This window comes from Ranitomeya variabilis, chromosome 5, assembly GCF_051348905.1.
Source record: "Ranitomeya variabilis isolate aRanVar5 chromosome 5, aRanVar5.hap1, whole genome shotgun sequence".
NCBI classification, from domain to species: Eukaryota; Metazoa; Chordata; class Amphibia; order Anura; family Dendrobatidae; genus Ranitomeya; species Ranitomeya variabilis.
In genome coordinates this window covers 255888842-255907270 of record NC_135236.1, presented here as the reverse complement: position 1 = coordinate 255907270, position 18429 = coordinate 255888842, and the positions used below count along the sequence as shown (strand labels likewise).

Sequence of the window (18429 nt, the reverse complement as noted above, 5' to 3'; positions counted from 1 at the left end):
GTAGCTCAAAAGTAGTTTTCATCCACATATGGGGTATTGGTGTACTGAGGAGAAATTGAACAAATTTTGGGGTCCATTTTCTCCTGCTATCCTTGTGAAAATGAAAAAAACTGTTTTGTGTGAAAAAAATATATATTTTTTTCCATTTTCACAGATAGCTGTTGTAAAATTCTGCGAAGCACCTGGGGTTCAAGTTGCTCACCACATATCTAGATAAATTCCTTGAGCGTTCTAGTTTCCAAAATGAGGTCATTTGTGGGAGGTTTCCACTGTATAGGCACACCAGGGGCTGTCCAAGCAGGAAATGACGTCTGCTTTCGATGTCAGCTAACTTTGCGTTCAGAAAGTCAAATAATGCTCCTTCCCTTCCGAGCCCTGCCGTGTACCCAGACAGTAATTTCCCCCCATATCTTTGTACACCAGAATGGTAATTTGTATAGTGGTGACTGTGCAAGGTATTGCTGCCTAGTCCCATCCACTGCGGTCTTCACTACAACCTAAATTACCACAATTGTTTGTCTACATATATTGCATGGATGTGCGCTTGATTTTGTTTTCAGCCCCTTCACTTTTAGGAAAAAGCAATTGACAAAAGTGTGCAACCACTGTATGATACAACTATACCCATGCATATTATAAAGAATACGCAATATGAAGTCTTAGTATTTTTTAACAGCAAAACAGCACAGTCTATAGCAATTACGTTGCAAGCAAGTCAGCCGACAACTCCGGCAAACATTTTCACCTTCTTTAGAGTACTGTACTCCTACAGAAGATAATCTGGATGCTCAAATGGAACTTGATGGTTTATGGGTTTTTTTTTTCTTTAATTTGTAATATACACAGTGAAAAGGTAGAAGAAATGCACATCAATTCGTTTAAAAGAACACAATTCTTAATACATTTCATATAACACAATACTGTTACATACATGCAAAGGATCATTAAAAAAAAATATTAGAGAATACGGATCAGAAATTAACAACAAAATGAGTTGAAATATATTAACATACAGACTAAAAAAAAAAAAAAAAAGCCCTGTTAAGTATTATATGCAGCAGGGTATCATACTAAATATACAATAAAGTTTGAACTGTAGCAAAAAATAGTTTAAAAAATGAAATAGACGAACTAAAAATCCATTCAAATATAACTAGTGCCATAAAGAGTTCATTTCTTTGAATAGTGAGCACCCGATGTAGGAATGACATAATACAAAATACCAATAGAAGGAAAATGCTGTAAACAGATGCAGAAACACATTCTCAGGTAAAAAGATAACCACTTAGTAAGAATACCATGAAATGCCTACAATATCTGAACTATAAGGGAAGAAAAGCAGTTGACACTTTATGTAGCAGCATCACTCCACACATCGCAGGGATTCCCCCCAAAAAAAATCTAGCAAAAACAACAACTAAGACAACAAATATTTGAATAATAGTAAAACAAATTCTCTGATTGAGACTATAAAATTCATAATATTGCAATAAACATTCTAAAGACTAGAACCAAGCATAGATTAAATATAGATATACAAAAGTATTAGAGGTGGAGGGCGCACTACAGTAATGAGTAATTAACATGATCTGAAAAAGATAACAGCTACTGAGTTTCCTCGAAAATAATACCTACCCAAAAATAAATGTTTGCATGATATTACAGGATTTTTGGAGTATTCTTGAAATATATGCCCTACTCTAAAAATAAGCTCTAGCTATAGTCAGGAGCGGCATTTTGGGAGGGTGAGAAAAGTGGTCAATTGACCAGGGCTTCCACTCTCTTATGGGTTCCCAACATTTCTGTTCCAAGCTTAAAACTGCTTAAGGACCTTTGCTGATATCACGGTCATGTGACTATGAGGTCTTCAAAAGTGTTTTAACTGCAGGAGTCTAGTGGAACTAAATAGATGGGCTGGTAGGCAGGGCCGGTGTTAGGGGGAAGAGGGAGCAAACTGGGAAATTTCTCAGCATTTCTTTTCTGAGGTTGAGACTGCTTTAGGACCTTTTGGCGACATCATGGTCATGTGACCATGATGTCACCAACGGTCCTTTAAATGCAGGTGCCTAGAGGAACTGGAGAGGAGACAGGGTGGTGTGTACTGTATGTGTGTGTGTGTGTGTGTGTGTGTGTATATGTGTACAGGTGTATGTGCAGTGTGTGTGTGCATACGTGTGTATGTGCGCATACGTGTGTATGTGCAGTGTGGGTGTATGTGTACAGGTGTATGTGCAGTGTGTGTGCATACCTGTGTATGTGCGCATACGTGTGTATGCATACGTGTGTATGTGCAGTGTGTGCGCATACGTGAGTATGTGCAGTGTGGGTGTATGTGTACAGGTGTATGTGCAGTGTGTGTGTGCATACCTGTGTATGTGCAGAGTGTGCATACGCGTGTATGTGCAGTGTGTGTATACGTATGTGCAGTGTGAGTGTGTGTGTGTGTTGAAATTATTATATTTGAATAACTGTGTTAATGGAAAAAAATGCGACAGCCTCTGAAAATAAGCCCACACTATCTTTCAGAGCAAAAAAAATAACAATAGTAAATGAGAACAGGCTAGCTTCTTAAATTAAATAGAGTATACATTCTAAATCTTAACTAACGATTAAAGTGCAATAACTAAACCTTAATGATGCTGTATGGCGACACCCTGTGGGGTGTGGGGTTATGTTGCTACTTAAAAAGTAAATTGCTTTTCTTTCCTTTTGTAATTCAGATTTTATAAGTATTTCATAATATTCTAACTTAATTGAGAAGAGAGTTTGTTCTTATGAAGTGGTTGCCCCTTTTTCTGAGGATGTGTTTCAGCATTTGACTGCAGCATACCCTCTTCAATTGTTCTATTATATCATTCACACCGGATGTTGCTTTATCAATAGTGTGGATGGTTTACTGCAATAGATGGATTTCTACTTAGTGCATTTATTTAATTATTATGGTAGTTTTCCTAAGTCAAACTTTACCGCATAGTTAGTGTGATACCCTTAATTGGATCTTTTTTTAATCTGTGTATGATTTCTGAATCATATTATTCTCCAGCATTTTTTCTAGTGATATTTTGAATGTATCTTTGGAGGGATCGGTATGTATAAGTTTTAGATATATATACACATGCAAATGAATAAAGTTACAGCAAAATACTGTACTCAGACAAGTAGTGCAATAAATACGCCCCTTGATCTACAACCCAAACTGATCATTTACAGTAAATTCAAGTCATTTTGAAACAGTTATAGATCAGTGAAAAATTAAGATAAAAGAATGTTCCCATACAGAAGTGTCATTACAAAGCACCCCCAGCAAAGATAAGCTCCAGAGCAGCCTGAATATCTCCTCCAGTGGCCTGCAATGCTCGCAGGCTGAGTTCTTCATCTCGGATGCCCATATCCCGCAACTGTTGTAGTTGAGGCTGCCACTGACTCTACAAGACATATTAGAAAACAATGTATAGTATACAGAAAAACATGGAATATAGAGTATATTCAGATGAAATATGCCGCATTTCTTGTACCTCTTCAGTAGCATCTACTTAAAGGAGTTTTACGGTTGTCTGTGCATCTGCAGAATTCTGAAACCTTACATCGTGCGCACCACACACTGTCAGGATTCTCCAGTGCTACCAGCAAGAACGGGTGGTTATGTGACCGCACATATGTGATTTACATACTTCCAGCCACGTTCTGAGTAGACATACGGCCTTACTCAATACACTTCAATTCAATTATTTCTGTTAATTGATGACTAATGACCAGAATCACAAATACATACCGTATTTTTCAGACTATAAGACACACCGGACCATAAGACGCACCACAAATTTTCAAAAAGAAAATAGGGGAAAAAAAATGTGTCAAATGGGGGTCCATCTTACAGTCCGAATTCAGCTTACTGGGGGGGAATAGGCACAGGTGCAGGAGTAGTCACAGGGGTTGTTCTGTGGTCCAGGCTGGTGCGGTGGCCTCCGGGAAATCCTATCCCAGGCTGGTGCGGCAGCCGTGCTCTGTGCTGGGGCGGCACTTTGTCAAAGCCCGGAGGCCACAGCGTTGCAGCAATGGAGCTGGGGGCGGCGCACGCTCAGATTCAAATCTCGGCATCGACATCTCGTCCAGAGATCTCGTCTCCCGAGATCTTGTCTCCCGAGATCTCAGTGCTGAGATCTCAATCTGAGTGAGCATGCGCCGCCCCCAGCGGCCATTTTCCCGGAGGCCACTGCATCGCAGCAATGGAACTGCGGGGGCCTCCGGGCTTTGACAAAACGACGGCAGAGCCCCCCCGCAGCACAAAGCGCCACCGCCCCAGCACAGAATGCCGCTGCTGCCCCAACACAGAGCACCACTGCCGCAGCATTTGTAAGTATATTCCGACTATAAGACGCACCCCCATTTCCCCAAAAAAAATTTTGGGAAAAAATATGTCTTATAGTCCGAAAAATACGGTAGGTAAAACACCATTTACCATAAAACTCAGCTTGTAAGCTAACAGGCTCCTGGCACACACACCATGCCATTAGCCTGTTAATTTACGTAGGGTTGGTAGGAAGGGGTTAAAGTATGGTCCGCTAAATAGCCTATAGCTTACCTGTTGCGTTGTTTGGCTGGAAGCTTGCAGTGCATGTTGTAAAGCTTGGCTGAACAAGTCATTGGTGATGGGTGTTCCCGACTGGACACTAGAGGACATAGGGGATGTTCCCGAGGAATGACCCTGCGGAATATAAAACCCTTACAATTTAGTTCCTGTAATAACGGAAACAAGCAGAAATATTTCAATGCTAGGACATAACATCAGGATGTAGGATGTGTCAGGAAGCTTCCTGACCTGTGTTCCAGGTGTCGGTGTGTGAGAGCTGCTCTCTGGGGTGCTAGCAAGAGCCAGTGCAGTAGCCAGTTCACTCTGAGTGATCGGACGAGGACCCGAGGCTCCGGTATATCCAAGAGAAGCTGGCCGGGGACCAGATGTGCTACTAGACGATCCTGAGCGAGAGGTCTTTACAAATATGAAAAAGAAAAAAAACACGCTAAAATCATAAGCCCCAATTTAGCAAGGCTGATGTATTATATGCCAGTCTTGTCTAACAGAGTAAGAGGTGCCAAATTCATAAGAAGCATGCACCGCTTACAGAATCTGGCTCATCTTTAAAGCTGTCATGTGGACTGGAGTACAGTAACATTGTAATTTACACCAGAATAAATTACGAAGAATTTACTCAAAGCACTCAGCGATAACCCCTCTAAGGCTACGTTCACATTTGCGGTCAGCGCCGCAGCGTCGGGCGCCGCAGCGGCACCGCATGCATCATGCGCCCCTATACTTAACATGGGGGCGCATGGACATGCGTTGTGCTGCGTTTTGCGCCGCATGGCCGCAAGCGTTGGACGCAAGAAACGCTTCAAGTTGCATTTTTTTTGCGTCCAACTTTCGGCCAAAAAGGACGCATGCGGCGCAAAACGCAGCGTTTTAGCGTGCGTTTTGCCGCGTTTTCGTTTGCGTTGTGCGCTGCGGCGCCGACGCTGCGGCGCACAACGCAAATGTGAACGTAGCCTAATGAAGCTCTGTCCACTGACAGAGTTATTGGAACTGCCAATCACTGGTATAAAAATGGAAAAACTCATTTTTTTGTGAAACCTTGAGTTGCCCAAAGATTTAGCGATATCTCAAATTAACAACAGAAAACTGGAGTAAACTGCTTTATGAACTGTAGACTAAACTGTTTTCTTGAAAATGTTCTCCATTATATACATCATATTGAATATCTAATCATCTCACCTGCGGATACTCATCCTCTTCATCTGACAGCCCATCAAATAAGAAGCCTCCTAACAGAAGACACAAAGGATGAAATGAAAACACAGAACTATAGATGCATAGGCTGGTAAGAAAGAACCTGTATATATAGTTTGGGCTCACAAAAAAAATATCAGACTCATGGAAGAGACACAGATAGATACGGGAGAATGGATTGGCAGGACTCCGGTCCATCAGCCATCTGTGCCCGCTGAAGAGTTCTGCAGATCTCCTTAGCTTGGCTGGCGTGACGTCATGTGTGCGTCATGCCGCAATGACTACTCCCAGAGGATAGGAATCTGTCCTTATCATGTAGATGACAAAAAGGTGCACCGCTCACTAGTTACCATAGCTATGTGTCCATCACATGGCCTGATCAGCATGCAGACATTTTGAAAGCTATGAAGAAGTATATTGGAAACCTACATATGTTATTATGAAAATTAACATTTATTTTCTGATACTGTCATAACTAAAGACCAGCAGCCACATAGTCAGGGTTTAGCTTTCTACTGCATTCATTTCTTACCTGGCATATGTAGGGTTGCAGGAGGAACAGAGTGAGCAGCGCCATCTGTTGGAGGCAGTGAAGAACTTCCAGTCACTGAATGTAGGATTAGTATTATAGCATTTACTAGGGCAGGGTGTGAGGACACAAGCCTGGGAGGAATCAGAGAAAACTGGAGTGTAAAACAAACTTGAGTGTAAAAATTGGAAATTGTATGTCTATATGAACAATAAAGAAAAAAAAAGTCCACACCAAACCAAGGCTGTACATAAGATATTATTGTCTATATTATACTAAATGGCCTCGCTCTTACCAAACTCTCCCAGCTCCAATCTGTCCTGAATGCTGCTGCCAGAATCATATTCCTCACCAACCGTTACACCGATGCCTCTACCTTGTGCCAGTCATTACACTGGCTACCCATCCACTCCAGAATCCAGTACAAAACTACTACCCTCATCCACAAAGCACTCCATGGCTCAGCACCACCCTACATCTCCTCTCTGGTCTCAGTCTACCACCCTACTCGTGCCCTCCGCTCCGCTAATGACCTCAGGTTAGCATCCTCAATAATCAGAATCTCCCACTCCCGTCTCCAAGACTTTACACGTGCTGCGCCGATTCTTTGGAATGCACTACCTAGGTTAATAGGATTAATCCCCACAGTTTTAAGCGTGCCCTAAAAACGCATTTGTTCAGACTGGCCCACCGCCTCAATGCATTAACCTAACTATCCCTGTGTGGCCTATTAAAAAAAACAAACACCATAATCAGGTTCCTCGCATCATGTTCTCATACACTTTATGCAGTTAATAGCCTCTGTGTCTGTACTGCTACATACTTAGGTAGTTAACTGGTTCATGCAGCTTTACATGAACACCCGATCCTTACACTATGGCTGGTCCAAATAACTAAAGCAATTGTTACCATCCACCTCTCATGTCTCCCCTTTCCTCATAGTTTGTAAGCTTGCGAGCAGGGCCCTCATTCCTACTGGTATCTGTTTTGAACTGTGATTTCTGTTATGCTGTAATGTCTATTGTCTGTACAAGTCCCCTCTATAAGTTGTAAAGCGCTGCGGAATATGTTGGCGCTATATAAATAAAAATTATTATTATTATTATTATATTATACATTCTCTCATAACCCAAATGAAAAGCTACCCCTATCACAAATCCTGCGATTGACATGTAGGGCACATTAGGCTGCCTACTAGTGATGAGCGGTACACTCGTTGCTCTGGTTTTCCTGAGCACGCTCGGGTGGTCTCTGAGTATTTATGACTGCTCGGAGATTTAGTTTTTATTGCCTCAGCTGAATGATTTACAGCTGTTAACCAGGCTGAGTACATGTGGGGGTTGCCTGGTTGCTAGGGAATCCCCACATGTAATCAAGCTGTCTAGTAGCCGCAAATCATACAGCTGAGGCAACGAAAACTAAATCTCCGAGCAGTCATAAATACTCGGAGACCACCCGAGCGTGCTCGGGAAAACCAGAGCAACGAGTACACTCGCTCATCACTACTGCCTAGAACTGTCCAATCATCATGGATGGATATTGCTTCCAATTTTTTATACATACAATACATATTTCACGTATCTTATGTAGATCTGAAATTTAAAGGATTTTCTGGTTTCATAAAAGTTGTTTCCCCAAGTGCAATTTGCTATAAAGAAAAAAAAACTAACAAACTGTATTTAACTTGTGTTCCCCAGATCCAATGCTGAGTCTCCAGCGATGCCCTGCCCTCTGTTTGTCTGCAGTGCTGATGTCATGTCAACTGCGCTGAAGCCAATCAAGGAGCTTAGCAGCTTGTGCTATCTACACGAGCAGAGCTAAGCTTAGTGATTGGCTGCAGCACAGTTCACGTGATGTCACCATTGCAGCCAAACAAGAGAGACTGAGCAGGGAAGAATTGGTGATGGACCTGGGGAGGGCAAGTAAAGCCCTGTGCAGCCAGCTGTCAGGCATCTGCATGAGCCAGTGCACAGAGTAGTGTATGGTGCCAATAGAAAGTCTACAAACCAGTAAATGGCACAAGACAGTGCGCACTCTGCACATAGAGAGAAGATGGCAATTCAGACTGCAGAGCAGCGTGCATCGGTGGGGTCTCAGGTCACAACATTTTTGTAGACATTCACTACTGGAAATAATGGTGAACCTCCTTAGCTTTCTTTAATCTTCCAATGCTGGATCCATAATTATCTAAACTTTGTATGTGATATTAACACTTACGTGTCCAACATGCTTGGATCAGTGAATACGGTGAATAGATCTTTATCCTGCAGAACTCCTGTGAAGACAGTTGAAAGATCTGATCAGCATCCTTCTGTACTGTACCCATGTGCAGCAGTCATACATCCATGACCCATGCCTCTACACACAGATCTATCAAGCTCGCTGTGTAAATCATCCACTATCAGCAGATCTGTCCACTAGACCAAACATTCAGATTTTGCAAACTTTGAATAATGAACTCACCCATGGCTACAGGATCAGAACTAAGGCCAGGAGTAGCCACAACAATCTGCTCCAAGGACTCACGGCTACCAAGCAGCTTGAACACCTGAATGACAAAGACAAGGATTAGCGCTTCCACTCGCTGATGTGAAATATTAGAGGTTATCCAATCCCACTAACATGTTCAGGTCTATCAGAAACCTCCCCTTTATATAAAAATAATGCACATGTGGGAAACATTCTGCCATTTAACTTGAGTTCTAAGGGGTAACATTTCTTATTGTGGAAAGCGAAAAGCCCAGCCTGGCATATCAGAGTGAGGAGTTATAAGCCATGCACGCTCCTCTGGGAAATAAGTCTCCTGATACTAGCATGTCACACCTGGCATGTCACTTAACACAAGGAGAAACGTTACCCCTTAGATCCGAGTCTTAAGCCTCTCACACACAGCCAAATCAGATCTCATACTTTGCACTGATGAGGGGCAACACACCGAAACACCGTGCCAGCAAATTGAGATTCTGATTTGGCTTTTATCCTAAGTCATATTGCAAGGCTCATTAAAGGGTCAATATTGACTTTTAGGATTGCTACTTCCAATAGGTGACATTAGCGTTCAAGTCCTCTTCCTCTCTGAAGAGACAATTTGCATATGCCATTTAACCTGAAAGTGTTTACTGCTGTTGGAAGCAAATAGATGTGTTCATTTAAAAGAGACCCTTAAGCTTTTTGCGGCATGCGGACCTATAGGATTTTTTTAATGACTTTTTCTTAAGATAAGTCATCATTGTATAATTGGTGAGGAATAAGCAGTAGTGATGAGCGAATTTGCTAGGAAAACGATCGCCAAACATAAATTAAGCACAAATATGGCACATTCGGATTCGTGATCGGAAACCTAAGCAAAATTTGATAAAATCAGAAGAGAAAAAAAAAAAAATGGTAACATTGGTAAAAGTGCGGGAAAATATTTGCGTTGCCACAAAAGTATTTTCAGCACTTTAGCAACAATAATGGTGGTGTATCATGAGCGTTTGTCACGTGTTTGATGAGGGGAGGGGGTTTGTAGAGCTCAGAGGCGCGGCATTCTTGTAAACAGTCATTTTTCCCCTAACTTTATGTGCACATTGCGGCTAGCCAATCAGGGAGCAGGAAACACCCACAATGCCCTGACAACGGCTTGTGTCATTGGCTGCTGAAATCACGTCCCGCTCCATATAAATAGTGGACATCTTGTTTTAGCGCCATTTTGACACAAACAGCACAGAGAGGCTGCTCCTGGCGCTGGCAATGTTTGCAGCAAGATTTTGTCTAGTTAGCTAGGCGGTTGTATATCAGTCAGATAGTGTAGCTAGCTAGTGTCCAGTGTGGCTGTAAAATTTACCTTCCAGCATTTTTTTTTTTGGGGCCACAGACAAAGCCAGCAGGGCACCTGTCTTTAAGTGTGTTGTGCTCCATGCACGAGTGTAGCATTCTAAATAATATTTTTTCAGCAGCTAAATGTGAAACAACCTGCTGTATTCCACCTTGTTATTTTGTACTGTGGTGATATGAAACGGTCTGCAGACCTAAGGCACATTAAAAAAATTATAGTAATTTTTCAGTTGCAGAAAGTTAGACAACCCACCGTATCGCTCATTTTGTTGCGTTGAAAGTAAGCTATAGAAGCGTGATCCAGAGGCCACCAAAAAAAAAAATCTTTCTGTTCCTAGTGTCATACAGTAGGAGACCTGACTTTCAAATCGTTTACAGCATCTGATACAGAGGCCACAAAAAATTATTCTGTTCCTAGTGTCATACAGTAAGGGACTTGACTCTTAAATAGTTTGTAGCATAACTTTGTCATACAGGCCTCATCCACACTCAAACAATTCTTTTTTCTGTGACTAACACGATACAGCACGCCATATTTATACTTGGAATTTACTGCTGCTGAAATTCAGCTGTTTGCAGAGGTGGTGCAGAGTTTAAAATCTAAATTTTTTGTTGCTACAACTGTGCTTCTACCACACTGAGCAGCATGACTGCGAAAAAGTGAGGCTGTGGTGGAAGGGGAATTAGGCTTGATGTTCAAGGTGTACGTGGGGTAAGTGGTAATGTTTGTGAAAGCACTAATGAAGCAACGTCACGTCCTATGCAAAGACAACTGATGGCTTCTGTTACTGGACGGGCTACTCCACTACCTTTCTTTGGCAGATGCACAGTGGTACGCCTTGTCGATGATGCCCAGAAAGAGCATGTGCTCAAGTGGATGGCAAGCGCAGCTTCAAGTGGCCTCTCCTCCTCTTCCTCCACCTCAACATCACACCCAGTACAGTCCACAGAGGTGGCACCTAAATTTCCCTTGCTTCCCCCCACGTCCCAACTCTCCAACCATACAACTGACTCTACGGAACCACAGATGGGTGAGTCTGAAGAGCTGTTCACACATTCTATGCCATGGTCATCAGAAGTGTACTCAAAAGCTTCACAGAGTCAAAAGGAGGAAATCTGCACCGATGCCCAAATTTTTTTAGCTTGGATCTGGGGCAGGAAGAAGTATGGTCCCAACAGCATCCTGACCCTCATCATCAAGACGCTAACCCCAGGGTGGGGAGGTGATCCTGATGAGACTCAGATATCTGAGGTGCACGCGGACTGTACTGTGCTGTCAGGGCAGGAAGAGGAGGAGGGTGACTCCAAGGGCAAAGAACGTGATAACAAAGAGGATGATTATGATGAGGTGTTAGATCCCAGTTGGCGTGAACATAGAGACACACAGCTGAGTTGCCACAAACTGCATTAAACTACTGCACCCAATTTATTATATATTTTAGGAGTCGGACCATTTTATACCGACTCCACAGCCCTGGCGTCCGCGGGTTTGCAGCTTGCAGGGGTGGCAAGGGTTGCATACTTTGGGCCTTTTTTGACACTGCAAAGGATGAGCAATCTCACATAATCTGCCAACTGAGTTGGGGTAAAACGTGCAATAATTTGACTACTACATGTATGAACCTTCACATGCGTAATCAACATGCTTTACTGTGGGAATCCCACTGCAAAAAAATTCAGACCAGCGGACCTCAACCACCATCAGCCACCCCATCAATCGCATCTGCTGTTTCTTCCTCTGTCACCGTGCCAACTATTGAGAAGCAGGTCTTCGACCGCAGGACCTCGGGTTCCTGACCTGCTCCAGTCACGCTGACCGAGAGCCCGCCGTCAGCTGTAACGGAAGTGGACATGCCTGCTGTTTTTGACCGATCTCAGAGAACGAGCACACCACCAGTTTCCACTGTAACATCTCCGCCTGCACCTCTCTCATGTTCCAGCAGTTTGTCCAGTTCACCGTACTGTGCCCTCTCTCGGCACTGCAGCAAGCCCACGGTTCACTAAGAGGTTGAACTCCACCATCTCCAATCTGTTGGCCACGGAAATGCTGCCTTTCCGACTGGTAGATACAGACGGTTTCCGAAACCTGAAGGCCGACAGTCCCCCAGTACCAATTGCCCAGTTGCCATTACTTTTCTAAGAAAGCTGTGCCTGCACTACACCAGCATGTCGAAGACATCACCCGTTCCTTGACAATCTCTGTCTACCAGTGTGCATTTCACCACAGACACTTGGACGAGTAAGCATAGCCAAGGGCGCTACATCTTGCTGACTGGGCACTGGGTGACTCTGGTGGCTGTGGGGACAGGCGCTGCTCCACAAGTCTTGGAATCCCAAGGCTTGCAGGACAAACCTCTACATTTAACACTTCCTCCACTGCTTCTGTCTCCTCCTCTAGATATCTATCTCAGCGTTCCAATAGTGCAGAGCAAATCCCCACAACCTCCGTACTGTGCACTCAGGACTCACCGCAATCAGGCAGTATTAAAATTGATATGCCTTGCAGATCGCAGTCATACAGCTAAAGAGTTGTGGCAGCTCTCCAGGCTGAGTTTGATCAATGGCTGTCTCCGCTGAACCTGCATCCAGGGAAGGTTGTGTCCGATAATGGTGCAAACCTGGTGGTGGCCCTACGGCGAGGCAAGCTCACACACGTGCCTTGCATGGCTCACGTCCTCAACCTGGTGGTACAGCGTTTTCTCCACCACTATCGTGGCCTGGGTGAGCTGCTCCAAAAAGCACGTAAGCTGTGTGCTCATTTCCACTGTTCGCATCCCTCAGGTTATTGACTTACATCGATACAGAGGTCTTTATCCATGCCAGTTAACAGGTTGATATGCAATGTGCCGACACGGTGGAATTCCACTCTGCACATGTTGCAGCGACTGTGGCAGCAGCAACGAACCCTGACGCAGTATGTCCGGTCATATAGCCTGGGCCAACGCAGTACGGACGCTGTGCATATCACGTTTACAGAGTGGGCACAGATTAAGGACCTCTGCACTCTTCTGCAGTTTTAAAATGGCTACTAAGATATTTAGTGCTGACGACGCAGTCATCAGCATCACTATTCCGGTCAACTATATGCTGGAGCAGACTTTGAATAGCCTGCTGGAGGAGATAGTGGTCATAGAAGAAGAGGAGGAAGCAGAGGAGGATATGGAAGGGATAACCTTGTCTCTAAGGTCAAGACTGTGGTCACACAGACAGGTGCCAAGGGAGGGTGGATTACTGCGATCAAGAGGGGGAAGGTGATAACAGACAAACTTATCGAAGGTGCAAGATCCGAGGAACAAATGGAGGAGGAAGAGGTGATGGGCGAGTAACTGTCAGATGAAGAGGATAATCATCCTCTCTCTGTTGTTCGTGGTTGGTGGGAGGGGACGGAAGAATCGAGCCTCATTGTTACCCAGCCACCAACACATCATGGGCTTGGACCTCATGGTAGAGCCCAACATATGAGTGCCTTTTTGCTGCACTATCTGAAACTGCACCCAGTATAGTTATGATTAAGAATACTGCTGACTACTGGGTTGCCACTATGTTAGATCCACGTTATAAAACCAAATTTTGCAAGATGATTCCCACCCTGGAAAGGGACCTGCGAATGCTGGAGTATCAAAACACGCTTTTACACAGCCTTAATAGAGCTTTTCCCCAAGACAGAGATTTTCCTCAAGACACAGTTCGCATTGCAGCTCTAGACTTCGAACCTCCGGCACATCAATTCGTCAACGTCAAAACATTAGCAGCAGTAGTGGAAGTAGAAGAAGCAATTTCTGCGAGTCACTTTTTTTTTTTTTAGACCAACTCGTGCACCAGCACAACAGAGTCCAAGTCTTACACGTGGTGAACGAATGGAGAGGATGGTGCAGGAGTATCTAGAACTGAATATAAATACCATCAGGGAGGGTTTGGACCCTTTCACATTTTGGTCTTCCAAACTGAATGAGTGGCCTGAGCTCGCCTCACACGCCTTGGAGGTTTTATCATTCCCGGTAACCAGCGTTCTCTCAGAACGTGTCTCTAGTGCTGCTGGTGGTGTCCTGACAGATAAGCGCAGCCAACTGTCCCCTGAAAGTGTACACCGCCTAACTTTCATCAAGATGAAGAAGCGATGGATCTCCAAGGACTTTTGCACCCCAATCGCAGACTGAACAGACTTGGTGATATTGTATTAATGTCATGTAACTGCACTCTCTGGTATCTTTAGTGTGGCATCTGTGCCCGCCGCCGCTAATGTTAACACAAATTTGTGAAAATGTGAACAGTCATGGTTGGCCTACATCTGCTGGGTTAGCTGTAGTGGAAGACGTGTCGGTCCCAATTATACTATTTCTATTCTCGTGAAATTGATCCCACTTCTGTGGTGTCAGGCCCTTATTTGTTTAAATGTGAACACTCCTGGTTGGGTGTCCATCTGCTGGATTGGGTGTAGTGGAAGACCTGCCGGTCCCTATTATACTATCTACACTGTGGTGAAATTGATGCCACTTTGGTATTGTCAGCAATAATTTTGGTAAATGTGTAGACTCCTGGTTGGGTCTCCTTCATGCGTGTTGCCTGTCGCAGTAAGCCTCCAAGACCGTCGTGCCTCCAATTCCTTGTACTCAACTACCCGTGTTACTATCCTGAAATATTTCTGACAATGGTAGTCTACAAAACTGAAATTTGTGACACTTGAGTGTGGCTCAGCATGACAGCAGGTAGAGGTGTTGCATGTAGTAGCAGGGCTCCCAGCAAAGGAGGTCTACACCGATCCTTCACCCACCTCGTCTTACTGTGACGTTCAATTGAAAGCTGTAAATTCTGTCCCAGACCCCGATACCTCATGCCTGGCTGATTGCTGCAGGTCCATGCTAAAATATGTACTGTGGGTGGATAGAGACCACTTTCCTGGTGTCTGAGCCCTCATTTGATGTGTTTCGGCAGCATTTGGGGCTGTTATAAGGTGTTGTGCATGCGTTTGTTTTTTCCTTTTTTCCTCCCGTTGAGATGAATGGCGTTCGGTTATGTTCTGCGAATATTCGACGAATATTGCAAATTCGGCGATCGTAATCCGATCCGAACATTGAAATAGTCACACATCTCTAATCAGCAGCCCTTTTCACAGTCGGACCAGTATAACCTGAGATGAGTGGATATGCTCCTTCACCTGGACTTTTGTGAAGGGACCATATTGCTGCTTATTACTGTATATCCTGAAGGAGGGGGTGTAAGTGGTCGCACAATAATGGCTTATCTTAACCACAGGCCTGCAATACAAAGTGGGTTTATATTCTCCACTTCTCTTCCTGAGCCCCTGACTTACTACCAATGTAATTTTGGGGTGCTTTGTAAATTCCGGCCTCTGTCACATAATCCGGAATAAATGGAACATAATGGCCTTGAATCGTAGAAATCATTGCATTGCTTGTTCTCCGTGGAGCTACAATTATAATTTCTCTTAGATGTTTTGCACTGTGTAACACCATTGTCAGAAGAGGTAAGGCGCAGGCATTTTCGGTTAGCTTTTCTATCATCTGTGAATATTATTCTATGGACTATGTATACGGTGTGGGAGCTCTCCGTGTTGTGCTAATGTATATACTGATATACTTACTGCATCACGGTAGGTAGAGCTTGTGTGCAGAGCAGTATGAAGAGCTCGAAACTCACGGCTAGCAGCAATTTTATCTACAGGTTCTAGAATGAGAAAACAGAATATAAAAAACTAAACATAACACACCAGAGATTGCTGTACGCTATATATAGAAGATTGGTAATCTGCAGAATTTGGGGGAAATTCCTCTTTAGCTTAGCAAAAAAAAAAAAAAAAAGCTAAAACGACTGCCGAAAAACCTGCTCAACACAGACAGCTTTCAGCAAACAGCAGTGTAGGTTTCATTTTTATTATGGGAACCTGTAAGAGGATAACCTGCATATGTTTCCACAGCTGGATGCATTCTCCAATAGGAAAAGATAATAATAAAAATGCAACGCACACAAAATGTTGGCGTCTGAAGCATAATATGGATTTGCCTTACAGCGAGTTTCCAGTAACAGTAAGGGCATAACCAATGTGTTGCCGAGATTCATCCAAACACTACAACCACATGCATTTTTACTACAATTTGTCATGTCAATCAGGCTGGCGCTTAACATGTTTTAACGAAACACTTAACCAAAAGCTACAACTGTAACTGTCTCCAATTGTCACTTTTCCATCACCCATTGGATGTGGGGTAACTGCTTTGATACATCCCATAAACATCACTCAGAGAAAAGAAGAGATGCCGCTCCCCTATCTCTCTGTAGTACACCTTCAGAAGTAGCATGGAATATATTACATAGCAGTACTGAGCTGTGTAACTGTGAATCCAACTCTGAAGATAAAAATCTTACAAAAAAGCTGCAGCACCATGAGTGTGGGTCTGTTTCTTGATTCAGCTACTGTCTTATTACATTCCCACTTCCATAATGACCAAAAACACACAGACATCCCCATGCTCTCAACATGTTCAGCACAATCATGCGCTGCTGCAAATAATCCAGTAGTTGTATTGCAAAACTGGGATGGTCCCTAAGAAGAATCTGAAGATTTCTAGGTATCCTCAAACACACAAACAGGTCTACAATTCACCAGTGATAATAGGCTCATAACAAAGCAGCTTCATAAGCCCATCACTCACCAGGACGATGTGCAGGCTCTGGCCATGCTCTGCGCAGAATGTGAACGGTGCTCCCTGACTGCACTCCATAAAACTCCAGAGTCTGATCATCTCGGAGCCGTCGACCGCAGTGGACCAGGTCTGTGCAGAAACAGAAGGAAGCAATTATCTGTAATGGATTGTTAAGGCATACTGGCCGGCCCGGCATGACATCGGGCATGAATAGATGCTACTATATGCTGGACGGTACAGTTGCTGAGGCTTCTGTCTCATGCCCAGTGTGTATTCTGTAGTGATCGCAGGAAGTAGACTAAGACCCAGGCATGAGAATTGCTGGCATCTAACATTGTGCCTGGACCACCCCTTTAAGGAGTGTGATGTTCATATACCGCATTGCTCCATATTTTAACCCCATCATTTCATCTGAAGAGTCTAACTGTACATGTATATGTGATGTGCACTGCTCACCGATCAGCTCCGGGTCAGGAAGAGACTCTGGCAACGTGGCAGTGATCATCTGTTTGACAACGGACACTCGGTGACCACAAGTATCGCCGTCAGCAGAGGAGTGTACCGGGAGGTGGACAATGGATTTAGGAGACAGAGGCTGATCTGCCAGCTGGACGCAGATATGGAGCTCAGACATGATGGAACCTGGCGGGAAAAGAGAGAGAGCACAACTAATCATTCCTCAGCACACAGAAATTCCGATAACTCCATGCCGCCTGCCGACCATTGACACATGATTGGTAAATGCATTATACGCATACTTAGCCCACATATTACAGCCTTGTACAAGGAAGGCATTGTCTCGGGAATGCTGGTGGGAGCCCCTTAAGATCCACAGTGGGGGAATAGTAGTAACAAGTAATGTTGTGTAACTTCCTCTAATCCGGGACTCAGGGCAGCAGTGCCGGATTATCAGTATATGACCTGTACCTGCTCCGTACACAAACGCTCTAGTTGAGCCCCATCCACAGCGTGCGAGCAGGACACGTGGTGCCGACATTACACGGTTTATTTTAAGAAAGGCCACTATATAGCAAAGCAGACATGACCAACCTCCTGTACAGAGTCCCCGCAGGAAACAGACGGTGATACTTCCTTTGTTTACTGTGTCCTCGGAACGGAAGTGAAAATTCAGCGTTACACTAAAACTACATGTCCCATCAGCCCCCTGGCGGGCGCTGAGTGATTGCGTCACATTCCTGTATAGGACTTCCCACTTGAGGCGTTAGACAGCGTTACATTAAAACTACATATCCCATCAGTCGCCTTATGGGCGCTGAGCGATTGCGTCACATTCCTGTGTAGAACTTCCCACTAGAGGCGCTACACAGCAATAAACTAAAACTACATATCCCATCAACCCACTTTTGGGCGCTGAGCGATGACGTCACGTTCTTTTATAGAATTACCCACTAGAGGCGCTTTCTTTATAAGCAAACATAAAATTGATAGTCTGTGGAGAAATTGGCTGCAGTCACAATGTTCCAGGCAGGAGGGGAAATACTGAAACCATTTTAGAAACAAAGTTACAGGATTTAGCCTCCTAAAAATAAGCTGATAAGCAGATATGTAGGGTGTGTATCCTGCATGGGGTGTTATCCAGCTTTCCTGATGTCCTGAATGGCACATTTGCCCTGGTGTCC

General features: G+C 44.1%; 1 protein-coding gene across 2 annotated transcripts; it reads right to left on the bottom strand.

Moving 5' to 3' along the window:
- Window positions 1-812: 812 nt before the first annotated feature.
- Window positions 813-17968, bottom strand: UBL7 (ubiquitin like 7). Of its 2 annotated transcripts, none has more exons than XM_077264104.1 (11): window positions 17840-17968; window positions 17246-17431; window positions 16799-16918; window positions 15730-15812; window positions 8775-8859; window positions 8529-8586; window positions 6315-6445; window positions 5768-5817; window positions 4820-4987; window positions 4583-4705; window positions 813-3425 (listed from the first exon to the last, which is right to left on the bottom strand). In XM_077264104.1, exons 2-11 carry the CDS (start codon window positions 17421-17423, stop codon window positions 3288-3290), a joined length of 1134 nt encoding a protein of 377 aa, XP_077120219.1. In that variant the 5' UTR covers window positions 17424-17431; window positions 17840-17968; the 3' UTR covers window positions 813-3287. The 2 variants fall into 2 exon arrangements, with proteins under 2 accessions (XP_077120219.1, XP_077120218.1); XM_077264103.1 differs by lacking the exon at window positions 17840-17968 and adding an exon at window positions 17717-17837.
- Window positions 17969-18429: the final 461 nt, after the last annotated feature.